Here is a 13,517-nt window from a genome sequence, read left to right as displayed (position 1 = left end):
GGGGTGTAACTCAGAGGTAGAATGCCTCTAGGTTCGACCTCCAGTATAAACAAATAGTAAATAAATAATAAACAACACACATACATTAGAAGTTGAAAGTTAACTTACTTAATCACTTGAGACTTGAGATATTTCTCTATACCTTTCAAATGCTATTGATCTGATTAAGTAATGTCTTTGTGTCTCACAAGCACTTGCCATATATTCCCAGGTTGAGAGACAAGAGAGCACTGTTGGTTTGCTTGATAAACCAGGCTGAGTTATAAATTAAGGTTCAAATTATAAGCATTTATTCCCTATCTTTTTTAGAGCTTCTAGCACATCTTTATTTCTCAGGCTATAGATCAAAGGGTTTAACATGGGAATAATTATGCCATAAAACACAGATGCCACTTTTTCCTGCTCTGGAGACCCGTGAAGTACATACATGTAAGAGAGTGTCCCATAGAACACGGTGACCGCTGTCAGGTGGGAGGCACATGTGGAGAAGGCCTTTTTCCTCCCTGCAGCAGATGACATCCTCAGGATGGCTGCCAGGATATAGATGTAGGAAAAGATGACGACTGTCACAGTGAAGGTCAAGTTGAAGCCCACGAAGACAGTGAGTAGCATGATGTTGAAGTCAATATTGGAACAGGATAGGGCAAGGATGGGAGGAGCATCACAAAAGAAGTGATTAATGGCATTGGATCTGCAAAAGTTCAAGGAGAAAGTAAAAGCTGTGTTTACAGAGGCATTCAGGAAACCCATGACATAGGAGCCCACCAGCAGCAGAAAGCAGAGTCTCTGGGACATGATCACTGAATAGCGAAGTGGGTTACAGATGGCTACATAGCGGTCCACGGCCATGGCAGCCAGGATGTAGCAGTCAGTGGTTGCAAAAGCACCGTAGACTAGTAACTGTACCATACATCCCATGAAGGAGATGGAGTGTTTTGTCCCTATGAAGTTTTTCAACATATTAGGAGTGATAGCAGAAGTGTAACAGAGATCGATAAACGCTAAGTGTTGGAGGAAAAAGTACATCGGTGTGTGAAGGCAGGAATCAATCTTGATGAGGAGGATCATCCCGAAGTTGCCCACCAGTGTGACCACATAGATGACTAGAAATACTGTGAAGAGGATGTGCCAAGACTTGTGTTGGCCTGCAAATCCCAGGAGAATAAATTCGGTCACTTCAGTGCCATTATTTTGCTTCATGGCTAGTGTAGATAAAAGTCGGCTGGAAAGAGGCAAAGAAAGAAGAGTAGGAAAAGTCAGATGATCACAATCCTTTCCCTTATTCCAGCATTGGAAATAATATTTGTTTTCATAATCAGGCAGAAAAAATGGTATCTTTGTTCTCAGGGGACAAACTGACATTTTATAAGTACCTATTAACAAGAATATAAAGCATACTTTGATTATTCTCTTTATTTTTTAATTGAAATACTGCAATTTACTTAAATATTAACTTTATATCTGAAAATGTTAACTTCTCTTTAAGGTTTCTTTATGAATCTTTTGTGGTAATGGTGATTGAACTCAGTGGCATTTTACCTATCTTATTATTTTTTTTGAAAGAGGGTTTTGCTAAATTGCTGAGGCTGGCCTCAAGTCTGAGATGCTTCTGTCTTGACCTCTGTCATGTGTGGATTACAGGCATGAACCATCATCCCTGGATTCTATAGGATCTCATTTCAATTTATCTATGTATTTTTTATTTAACCTTTTGCCCTCTTACTAACTCTGCCCTGGCCATAGTGACTCACGGTCAGGTAGAATTCTCTATGAAAGTGTTCATCCGACTATGTCAATTGTTTATTTTTTTTAATTTTCAATCTACTATGGATCAATATTTTTATAAGAAGCAATAAATATTTCAGCATAGTTAAAATTCAATCATAATTTTAAATGCTAAATTTCACTTCCATACTTAGCGAATCATAAAGGAGTAACACATAGTCTGAGTCTGATGCTGGTCCACACTTTAAGTAGATATTCCCTAATAGTGTCTATCCTTCATAATTGTCATTTTAGTGATGGATACTAGATTGCCTGAAACTTGTCTCTAATACAAGTAGCTCACTGTAACAATTTTTCTGGGGCACATTCTCAGAGATAAATTGCTGAATTTGAGGGTAATATGTTCACATTTAAATTTGACTAAGTATCATCAGATCACTTTCCATAATTGATAGTTTTTTTTTTTCAGTAATGGGGATGGAACCCAGGGACATTCTACCTCTGAGCTACACCCCCAGCCCTATATTTTATTCTTTATTTTGAAACAGGGTCTCACTGAGTAGCAAAGGACCTCTCTAAGTAGTGGAGGCTAGCTGTGAACCCAGAACCTCCTGTCTCAGCTTCCCAAATGTTGAGATTACAAGCGTGTCTCACCATGCTCAGATTACACTGGTTTTTATACTACTATTAATTGTATGTTAGGGCTTCCATGTCTTTACTTCCTGAAGAACACTGCTTTATTTTTCTTTTTGGTCACGAAAATATGGGTATTCAGTCTGCTGAACCCCATGTTCCTGCCTTCCTACAATACCGAAAGGACATGGCCAGTCATTACTACCATACTAAAGGGATGTGCCTGTTTATTACCATGTTGACCAGCAACAAGTGACTTACTTGATACCTTTCTCTCATCTCATTTTTAATTGCTTTTTCCCCTCTAGCTATAAATTAATTTTACCATTGTCTAATATTATTAGAATTTTAGCATTCTACTTTTCTGCAAATTTCATCATTACTAGGAAATCATGAGAAGCCACACTTGTAAACAAAGGAGTGAGAGGAAGATGCCTGTTTTCATAGCACCTGTTTAGTATTCTTTAGAAGGGCTAGTCAGAGCAACAGGAAATGCAAATAAGTGAACAGTACTATGATTATAAAAGAAGAATAACAGCTACTTTTATTTGTGAATCATCTAATAGTCTCCATAGAAAACCTTAGAGAATTGTCAGATAAATTTTTAGTGACGGCAGTAAAGTCACTTGGTATTAGCTAATATAAAAAAAACCAAATTGGATTTCTGTTTACTAAGAACAGAAACATTTTATTTAAAAAATTTGGAGTAGAAATGTGACTTAGGGGTAGAGTGCTTGGCTAGATCTGGATTCCATCCCTGGCACCGAGAGCAAGCAACAAAATCCAGCAAATATAATGGAGAATGTTTATGATTTTTATTGAAAAAAATAAAACTTTGTAGAAGCTTGAAGAAAATCAAGCCACAGATCTGGATCATGGGTAAGAACTCAATATTGTGAACATTACATTCCTCTTCTTATTGACCCATAAATTCAATGTAACTCCAAGCAAATGCTTAAGAGAATTTTATCTATACCTGAAAAACCTATTTAAATTTTATAGGGAAGAGATAAGAGCCAAGAACAGCTAATATAATTTTGAAGGAGAAAAAAAGGCAAGAACTTGTCCTAACAGACCTCAGAAGTCATTATAAAGCAACAATAACAAAGACAGGCTGGTATAAGCTTGAAGGTAGACTAATCTATCAATGATACTGAGAAAATGAAACAATAACCAGAACCATTAGTTTATGGAAACTTGGTATATGAAAACAAGTGTGTAGAGCCGTGAGTAATGGTGTAATATACTGTGGTGCTATAAATGTTTATACCTATGAAGAAATAATACTGTATTCCTACTTTCCATTTTACAAAATCAATTGCAAGTTGAATAAAGATTTAAAATTTAAAGCTTTTGAGACTAGAAGAGCAGAATATTTATGACTTATATATGCAGATAAAATCTAAAGAAAATATAAAAGTGCAAGTGGTACAGCAACAAAAATTAACTATAGTAAAATAATTAATATCATTTTTATGAAAAAGACTGGATACTGACTGGTAATTTAGTCAGGTATATTTAATTTTTATCATCATTACACTTTTGGTATTGGGGATTGACCCCTGGGGTGTTCTACTTCCAACTACCAGCCATTTTATTTTTTTGTTTTTGAAACAGGGTCTCAGTACTCTGTATTGAGAAGGGGAGGAAATGAGGAGGCAGGGCCCACCCGGTGCTGTGTGCAGGTATGTCACTGTCAACATAATATACATTATGATGTGAGGCTATCATGCACCAATTCAAGCATATTGAAAAATGCACTGGCAGTGGTGTAAATACACCCAACATGCTTGCTGTGCATGTGGCCTCTGTTTTATTTCTATGACTGTAGTAATGGAACAAGAAACAATTCAAGTCTACATTTAGTGAGTGGTAAGGCCCAGCAAGTGTGTGTATTGCCTTCTCTGGTAAGTTTGCAGTAACAGAGATGGAGTTCGGGCCACTCGGGCTTTCATGCAGTACACTCAAGCACTAGTCAGAGGCAGCTAGAATAGGTCAGGGTCCCCTTGCACTAGAATTCTGGCAGGATAACAATGATGAGCTGATTTATGTAAATGTGTCTGGCACAGGGCCACTGTGGAGAGGGCACTTAACATCTGCCATAATAACATATAGAAATGATGCATTAAGGGAATCTTATGCCCAACCATGGACTCAATCATTTTCCATTCGTATGCTCTAAACCCCCAGCACGGTTCACATTCTTACCCTACTTCTTTTACTTCACCACCCATGAAGTGAGTCCACACCCTGCCGTGATGCACAGCTGACTGTTAGAAAATGGGGTTTGCTTTGCTTTACTTACACTGCAGTTGCTTCCAGATTCTCTTTCCGTAACTGGCACAGGCTGATACCCACCCACGTTTCTCTCTGTTTTGTTATTCCCCACTAGGAGTTTATAGTTGAGCCCTAAGGGATTAATATCGGCTCCCTTGAGATCTGAGATTCTAGGGCCCGAGATGGAACTGGGATAAACAACATTCACTAGTTATTTTATGTTTAAAAAAAATTTAAGCTTTCTAAGGAGAATGTGTGTGTGTGTGTGTGTGTGTGTGTGTGTGTGTGTGTGTGTGTTATGTCATTAGGAACTTACTGCCTCTTTTTTTCCAGAGTTGTCTTGTCAGAAAAGATCCTTCTTTTTCTTGTTATAATGAAGTCAAGCATTTTTTTTAATGTGTAAGGATCTGTATTTAGACCTAGTTAATTATCCTTGTCACCACAATTAACAATACTTATAGCTTTCTGAAAAACAAATTATTCCCTCTAGCGTGACATTAAAGATGCTACTGTTTAGGCAGGTGTGGTGGTGCACACTTGCAATCCCAGTACTTGGGAGGCTGAGACAGGGGGACCTTAGGTTTGTGGCCAGCCTCAGCTACTTAGTGAGGCCCTCCTTCAAAAGTAAATAAAAGTAGGGCTGAGTGTGTAGCTTGGAATTATAATGCCTCTGGTTCAATACCCAGTAACACACACACACACACACACACACACACACACACACACACACACACGATGCTACTGTTTAAGCATATTGTATAATACAACAGTAAGGATCTAGTGCCTACAGAATGTGAAGAACACTGAAAATTCAACAGTAACAGGCAAATAATCTAAAGAGGGCAGAGGATCTAAATAGGCATTTCCTTCCAAGATGATATGCAAATGAGTAATCAGCATTAAAAAAGATGCTCACTATCATTAGTCATATGCAAATAAAAACCACAATGATATACCACATACTCCTACTACAGTTATGTATTTCAAACGGCATGTGGTCAGCATTGGCAGGGATGTGGGGAATTTGCCCTTTTGTTCATTGCTGGTGGGAATGCACACTTTCCTCCAACACTGCTTTGCTGGACCTCACTAGTGTCCTGTGCTGTGTTTCCACTTTCATTTGTCTCAAGTGTTTTATATGGGTGCATATCAATTCTACAGAATAGTGGATTTGGCTGTGACGTTATTTGCACATGCACATGATATAAATTGATTAATATATTGAAGTTTAAAATTTTTTCCTTTTTATTTCTTTGTTGACAAGAAAATAGAAAATGCTCCTTAAACTTGCAAAATATGTAACTTATTTCTAAATAAAATATGGATCAATAAGGAAATCTAAAGTAAAATTAAGAAAATATCAAGCTGAATGAAAATGTAATACATGATAAGTTAAAAATATAGATAAGATAGTGTGGACAGGGAAATGCACAATTTCCACTACTGACATTAGAAACAAGAAAAAGTTTCAGCTCAGTTATCTGTGCTCCCACCTCAATACACTAAAAAAAGAACACCAACAGAAGGAAAAGAAAACAAAGGTGAGAGTAGAAATCAATGAAAAATTTAAAAGAGATAAACTAAAGAAAAAAATAATTAATGAAGCATATGAATATTTTTTTTGAAAAGAGCAATAAAATCTAAATGGTTCTAGTAGGTGGGACAAAGAAAAAAGAGAAGATAAAAATTCTTGAAGCATGAATACAACAGGCCAGATTACTTCAGATCCACTAGACACCAATCAAAAGAAGGATAAGAGAATACCATAAACAAACTGTGCGTATAAACTTAACAACACAGAAGAAAAGTGAAAGCTACCATGCATAACTCAAAACTATTTGTTGCAATATCTACCTATGTCCCAGGACTGCAGTGTCACCAGTATCACATAATAAATCCTCTTGAATATTTGGACCCATTGTTAGACTTTTCATATCTGTGGTATTGATTTTCCTATCCCTCCATGATTTTGAGTCACACAATTTTGTTTGTCTCATAGTATTTTGGAATCACTTTATTGAGGTATGATTAACATGTAAAATAATTAAACATAGTAAATATATAGATCTCAATGAGTTTAGGATCAGCACACACCCATAAAGTCACTGTCACCATTGGGGCCATAAACATGTCCATTACCTCCCAAAGCTTTCTTCTTGACCCCTATTGTTATTAGTATTATCTTAAGGTAAGAATTTTTAACATATGATCTAGTCTCTTAGCAAACATTAGGTATATAATATAATACTGTTCACAACAACCACTATACAGTATAGATCTCCAAAAACTCATTTATCCTGTGTAACTAAAGCTGTGCACTACTTGCCCATCACCTCTCCATTACCTACTTTCCCAGTCCCTGGAAACCAGTTCTTTCTCCTTCTTGGTTCAACTACTTTAGGTGGCATGAATAAGTGAGAGAAGAATACAGTATTCAGCTTTTTGTGACTGGCTTATTAAATTCTCTTCACTCACTTATTTTTCTTTATAAAATAGCAAGTGATAAAAAATTAATTTTCATTTTTTTGCTTCAGAGAATGAAACCTTATATTTAACAATTATTTTTATTGGTGCACTGTATTCATACATCATAGTAGGATACATACTTTTGTAGACATACATGCACACTTTCCCAGTCAGCCCCCACCCAATCCCCACCCCATTCTCTCCCTATCCCTCCCTCCCATGCTTGGCTTAGTAGTTGACATCTAGTATTATGGCAATTTATCTAAAATTAAAAATGATAATCTCACATAACAGTTTCATTTGTCTGATACCAAGCTTTTGATGACTTAAAGATAACATTTCAATATTTCTTTTTACTTTCTTTCTTAACAGAGAATATTTTTTTTCTATTTTTTAGGTGAAACTATCATATATTTATATATTTATTTTTCAGAAAAAAATCTATCCTAGTATGGAATATGGAGTCTAGGTACCCAAAACGATCTTGAAAAAGAACAAAGCTAGAAGATATATATTTTCTGATTTCAAACCATATAAAGCTACAATAATTGAAACAGTGTAGTACTATTCTAAAGGCAGATATATAAACCATTGGAGTTAAATAAAAGCCTAGAGCTAAATTCTTCCCTATATTGTCAAGTTATTTTTGACAAGGTTTCCACGAACATTTGGTGGTGGAAATGATAATCTTTTAACTAAATATTGTTAAAAAATAATAATTACATGGAAAAGAATAAAATTGGACCCTTACCTAATCCCATATACAAATATTAACTCAAAATAGATAATAGACCTAAATACAAATCTTAAGACTATAACCTTTTAGGAGAAAATCTGGGTCATAAAACCTCACAACATTGAAATTGGCAGTGATTTCTTGGTTATGATTTCAATGACACAGGCAACAGAGGAGTATACAGACTCCCTAAAAAATAAAAAAATAAATAAAATTGTATATCCAAAGACAATGTAAACAGAGTTAACAGTTACTAATAGAATGGGATAAAATATTTCCAATTGCTATATCTGAAGGTATATTAATATTCCAACTAGAAATCCTAAAAATTAACAATAATAAAGGCAAACAATACCATTTAGAGATAGGTAAAAGACTAACATAAATAATGAATCTCCACAGATAACCAATCTTAATTGTCTGTTGGATGGAAACTCTTGTTTCTCTGGTTCTGGTGTGTGTTACCTATTTCTTCTTTGTAGTTAATCTCTTTGAGTATTTTCTCTAGTGCTGGTTTTGAAGACATAAATTCCTTCAGTTTCTGTTTGTCATGGAAGCTTCTTATTTCTCCATCTAATTTGATAGAAAGTTTTGCTGGGTAGGAAATTTTTGGCTGGAAGTTGTTTTCTTTCAGAGTTTGGAATATGTTACTCCAAGCCCTTCTGGCTCTCATGACTTGGTTTGGGAAGTCTGGAGTGATTCTAATTGGTTTGCCTCTGAATGTCACTTGGCCCTTTGTTTTTGTTGCCTTTAAGATTCTCTGTTTGGCTTCCACATTGGTCATTTTGACAATTATGTGGCGTGGGGATCCTCTTCTCCGATCCTGTCTAAAGGGAGTTCTATAAGTTTCCTGGACCTTTGTATCAACCTCTTGCTCTATGTTTGGAAAATTTTCTGCTATTACTTCCTTGAAGAGATTGTTGATCCCTTTGGTTTCACTTTCTTTTCCCTCCTCTATTCCAATGATTCTTAGGTTAGCTCTCTTAAAATGGGCCAATATTTCTTCAATATCAGATTCCTGCTGTCGGATATTTTTTCCTAGATTAGAAACTATGCGTTCATTTTTGGATTGCTCATCTTCTAAGAGCGAGATTCTGTTCTCCATGTGTTCTAATCGGTTGTTTGTGCTTTGAATTGAGGCCTTTACTTCATTAATTGCATCCTTTATCTCTTTTTGGCTCTCTCTGAGTTCTTTTCGAAGCACCTCTATTATTTCTACAGTTATTTTCCTGATTTGATCTTCTAGAAATCTCTGATTATCTGTTTTATCGGGTTCTGATGTTGTGGGGTTGTGGGCATTAATTGCTCCAGTATTATTCCTCTTTCCCATGATTTCGGATGTTTGTGCCTTCTCTGGGTTCTTCCCTTGGGTCACTATGACTTCCCTTAAGGTGTTCTGGATCTCGAGTCTGTAGTATCTCAGACCCCACTACTCCTTTACTGGGTTGTATCACAGAGTCTCCAACCCAGAGAGTCCATAGAGGCTGCTTTAGACTGTGGGGGGTGCCAGGTTGCACGTTCTCCTATGGTGTGATATCTCTGCCACCGCCCCTCCCCCACTGGGTCAAGTCCCAGGGAGTACAGTACTGGGATTTCTCCTCTGTGGCCCGCAATTTGACTCACTGTTCTTGAGTACGCAGATGTGGCTGTACTGGCCTCGGTGAATTCGCTGCTGCTGCTGCCGGTGGCAATATGGTGCTGCTGCTACGCCCTCGGCTATGGAGCTGGCGTTTTTCTTCTTAATTTTGATTTCTACTCTGAATCCCTGCAGCGTGTGCTGAGCTCGGCCACTGGGAGCTTTAGATGCTCTCTGCGCGGAGAAATCCCGCCTGGCTGTTCCGCAGTGGCTCACCTCGGCTTGCTGTAGCCGTCCCGTGAATTCGCCGGTGCCTCCGGCAGTATGGCGCTGCTGCCGCGTCTGCCGCGTCCTCGGGCGTGAGGCCGGTGTATCTCCTCTGTGGCTCTGTTCTCAGTCCGCTTTCTCTCTGGAGCCTGGTGATTTTTTGTTTCACTGGTGATGGTGTTTTCTGGCTATGAAAGGCACTGATTTTGTGGTAATGGAGATTTGTTGTTAGCGGAGCTCTTAAGCCCCGCTTTTCTCGGTCGCCATCTTTCCGGAAGTCCTATTTAACAATTTTATCACTTAAAGTATTTATCATTAAGAAAAAATAAAATAATTTTCTTCTAACCTTAAAATTGTCTTCTAATCTCTTGAAATGGTTTTCAAAATTGGATTTTATAGATGTTTACAATTTTTAAAAATTTAATCTTTAGCCAAATGGTAGCTTGAGTGATTTTTAAATTTCTAGAACTTCTAAAGAGATTATCGGTTTCTCTAATTCATACTTGGGTTCATTCAGCTAAGTGTGTACCCTATGAGAATCCCTTTGTGGCTCTTTCCTACTGAGAAAGTGTTGCAGAAGCAAAACAGAAGCAGTGTTGCAGAAGCAAAGTAAAATAATTTTTTTTGGCCCTACCTAGGTATTGATCAGTATTTTTAAATGGCTGATATAAAATTCCTACATATGTGCCACAGCAATTTCATGCAGATCTTGAGAAAGCTCGATCAGGGGATCCGCAACAGCGTAGATCCCCCATGAAGTATGTCTGGCATTTCTTTCTTCAAAAAAATTATTTTAGGATTATTTGGATTAATATGTATAATTGGAATTTTATGTATAAACTTTATAACTAAAACTGACGGGGAGTGGCTTGTGAGAGACTCAGGCAGCAAAGATATCTTCTCAAGGATGAAGATATTGGGCCAAATATTAAGTTCAAACTGACCTTAGTTAGAGCCACTGTATACAATTAAGTTTGAGACAGCCTTGTGAAGTGAGACAAAATATACTATGTCCAGCACCCTTGCCCTAAACTTTATGGAAAATAATTTTTACTGTCCTTGGCAATCCTGCTTGCATGACTATGCTCTTGCTTTTCTGCCAAAAAATAAAGTATAAAAGTTGTAACAAATCCTGAATAAAATGGAGAAGATTGAATCTGAATCATGTGTCGTCTTCTCTCATCGGCCTCGGTTTTTACCCCTCACCTTCACATGAACCCCAACTCTGCTAGGGCTGGACCCTGGCACATATGAATTTAATTAATTTTATTATGTCAAATATAACTTAAGCAATTTTTTTCTCAACTTGGTCTGTCACGAGCTCAGAAGGTGAATTTGCTATTACTATTCGGGGGTTACTTTAGCCATTTATTTGCTTTATTTTAACTTTATGAATATCAAATAGCTCTTATTTAGAACATGAATTATTTATGAATATTTCACAATTCTGTACTGTCCAGCTCCTCTGGGCAGAAGCATTTATAGCCTTTACACTTAAGAATATTTGTACCAGGAAATATATTCAGATAGTAAAACTTAGAGATAGCTCCCTCCCTGGGGATGGTCCAAAGTAGTCATAATAAAACTTATCCTTTATTTCTAAATAAGATTAACATTTTAGAGTAGAATTAAGATTTCTCTCAACAGGGAGGAGGATGGGCAGGATATCACTAAATACGTAAGATCAGAGTTTCATAATTTTGAAAGTCCTCTTCTGTAATACACCCTGTTCCATGGACAGATGCTATCTGGGTTCCTATGTTATGTTATGTTACATTATGTTATGTTGTTATGTTATTTGTTATGCTGTGATTGACTGGATATCCCATTGGTCTGTCTCAGTAGAGATTCTAGAGACCCTTGTAAAGGTAATAAACTCTATCCTGTTGATCATCTCACTAACTCTTCCTGATGGTTTAAATGACTACAGAGACATAGTAGAAGAATTGAAACAAGGGCTTCAAGCCTTTCTGTTTATATCTCCTGTCCATTGGATGGGTATATGCTTAAACCTTTCCCTTCAAGTGGTAATACTAGGCTCTGAGCCCAAACTCCTTTTCTAGACTTAAGCCTAGACACATGCTTTTCTCTTCTCTTTTTGAGATTGAGAGATATAAAGCATTAATTCTGAGTAAATAAGTCTGCCCTGCCTTGGATTTTGTTTTTATAAGACATAGATCTTTCAGGGTATGTAGGTGGAGATCCAAGTTGTACTTACAAAGCTGGTATGTACCAGGTCAATTTCCTAATTTGTTGGGAGAACAGGAGATAAAGAGTGAATACCGGTCCTTAGGGCCCCAGCATCCTTGAGAGTATACTTTATTGCCCTTTCTCTCCTACATTTCTGTTTTGAACATATTATCTTAGGAAGTGACATTTGAAATGTTACTTTACAATAAAAATAGAGTGAAAAACATAAGTCATTTCTATTCTCAAGAGAAGACTAAAAAAGAAGAAGAGAGTACTTCTTAAAAGAAGACCGAATGTGATTTTTCTTTATGAGTCTTTATAGTGTAGTTGATAGAATTGATAAACATAGTTATACAACTGTAATTATATTATCTTTAATTTTTTGAAATGGCAGATATTTCAAAAGAGGATCATTGAAATGTACAAAAGCAATATCAAGCACATCTTTTAATATGCCTTTTTTCTAAGAAACACATTAATTAGAAGTTCCTTTATTTGGGCTGCATTATAGATCACTTGCCTAGTATGTGCTAGGTCCTGGATTCAACCCCCAGCACTGCAAAAAATACTTATTTGTTTAATCAATTAACATGTTTTTAAAATGTCTTTCAGAATGACATTAAAAATTAAGAAGTGGTTTTGAATCTCGCAAATGCTTGCCACATTTTCTGGAGTTAAGAAGACAGTCTTGTTGGAACCATATTGACATAGAAATCATGTTTCAAACTAGAAGCACTTCTTTCCTATGCGTTTTAAGGCTTCTATCACATCCTGGTTTCTCAGGCTGTAGATGAGGGGGTTTAACATGGGAATCATAATACCATAAAACACAGATGCCACTTTTTCCTGCTCTGGAGACCCGTGAAGTACATACATATAAGAGAGTGTCCCATAGAACACAGTGACAGCTGTCAGGTGAGAGGCACATGTGGAGAAGGCCTTTTTCCTCCCTGCAGCAGAAGACATCCTCAGGATGGCTGCCAGGATATAGATGTAGGAAAAGATGACGACTGCCACAGTGAAGGTCAAGTTGAAGCCCACAAAGACAGTGAGTAGCATGATGTTGAAGTCAATATTGGAACAGGATAGGGAAAGGATGGGAGGAGCATCACAAAAGAAGTGATTAATGGCATTGGATCTGCAAAAGTTCAAGGAGAAAGTAAAAGCTGTGTTTACAGAGGCATTCAGGAAACCCATGACATAGGAGCCCACCAGCAGCAGAATGCAGAGTCTCTGGGACATGACAACTAGATAGCGCAGTGGGTTACAGATGGCTACATAGCGGTCCACGGCCATGGCAGCCAGGATGTAGCAGTCACTGGTTACAAAAGTTCCGTAGACTAATAGTTGCACCATACATCCCATGAAGGAGATGGAGTGTTTTGTGCCCACAAAATTCTGCAACATCTTTGGAGTGATGGCAGAGGCATAACCGAGATCAACAAAAGCCAAATGTTGGAGGAAAAAATACATAGGTGTGTGAAGGGAGGAGTTTATCTGGATGAGGAGGATCATCCCGATGTTGCCTACTATGGTGGCAGCGTAGATCAGCAGAAATACCGTGAAGAGGACACGCCAAAACTTGTGTTGACCAACAAATCCCAGGAGAATGAATTCAGTCACTTCCGTGCCATTATTTTGTTCCAT

General features: G+C 37.3%; 2 protein-coding genes across 2 annotated transcripts; both read right to left on the bottom strand.

Moving 5' to 3' along the window:
- Positions 1–279: 279 nt before the first annotated feature.
- On the bottom strand, positions 280–1,200 carry LOC308264613 (olfactory receptor 5AK2-like; the record flags this gene model as incomplete). The annotated part of the gene is made up of 1 exon (XM_080697966.1): positions 280–1,200. The coding sequence occupies one exon, from the start codon at positions 1,198–1,200 to the stop codon at positions 280–282; it is 921 nt and encodes a 306-aa protein (XP_080554092.1).
- An 11,396-nt stretch (positions 1,201–12,596) lies between these two features.
- On the bottom strand, positions 12,597–13,517 carry LOC308265767 (olfactory receptor 5AK2-like; the record flags this gene model as incomplete). The annotated part of the gene is made up of 1 exon (XM_080699634.1): positions 12,597–13,517. One exon carries the CDS (start codon positions 13,515–13,517, stop codon positions 12,597–12,599), a length of 921 nt encoding a protein of 306 aa, XP_080555760.1.

The sequence above is a fragment of the Muscardinus avellanarius genome, assembly GCF_963383645.1.
Source record: "Muscardinus avellanarius genome assembly, chromosome: 1".
NCBI classification, from domain to species: Eukaryota; Metazoa; Chordata; class Mammalia; order Rodentia; family Gliridae; genus Muscardinus; species Muscardinus avellanarius.
This window is presented reverse-complemented; position numbering and strand designations above follow the sequence as displayed.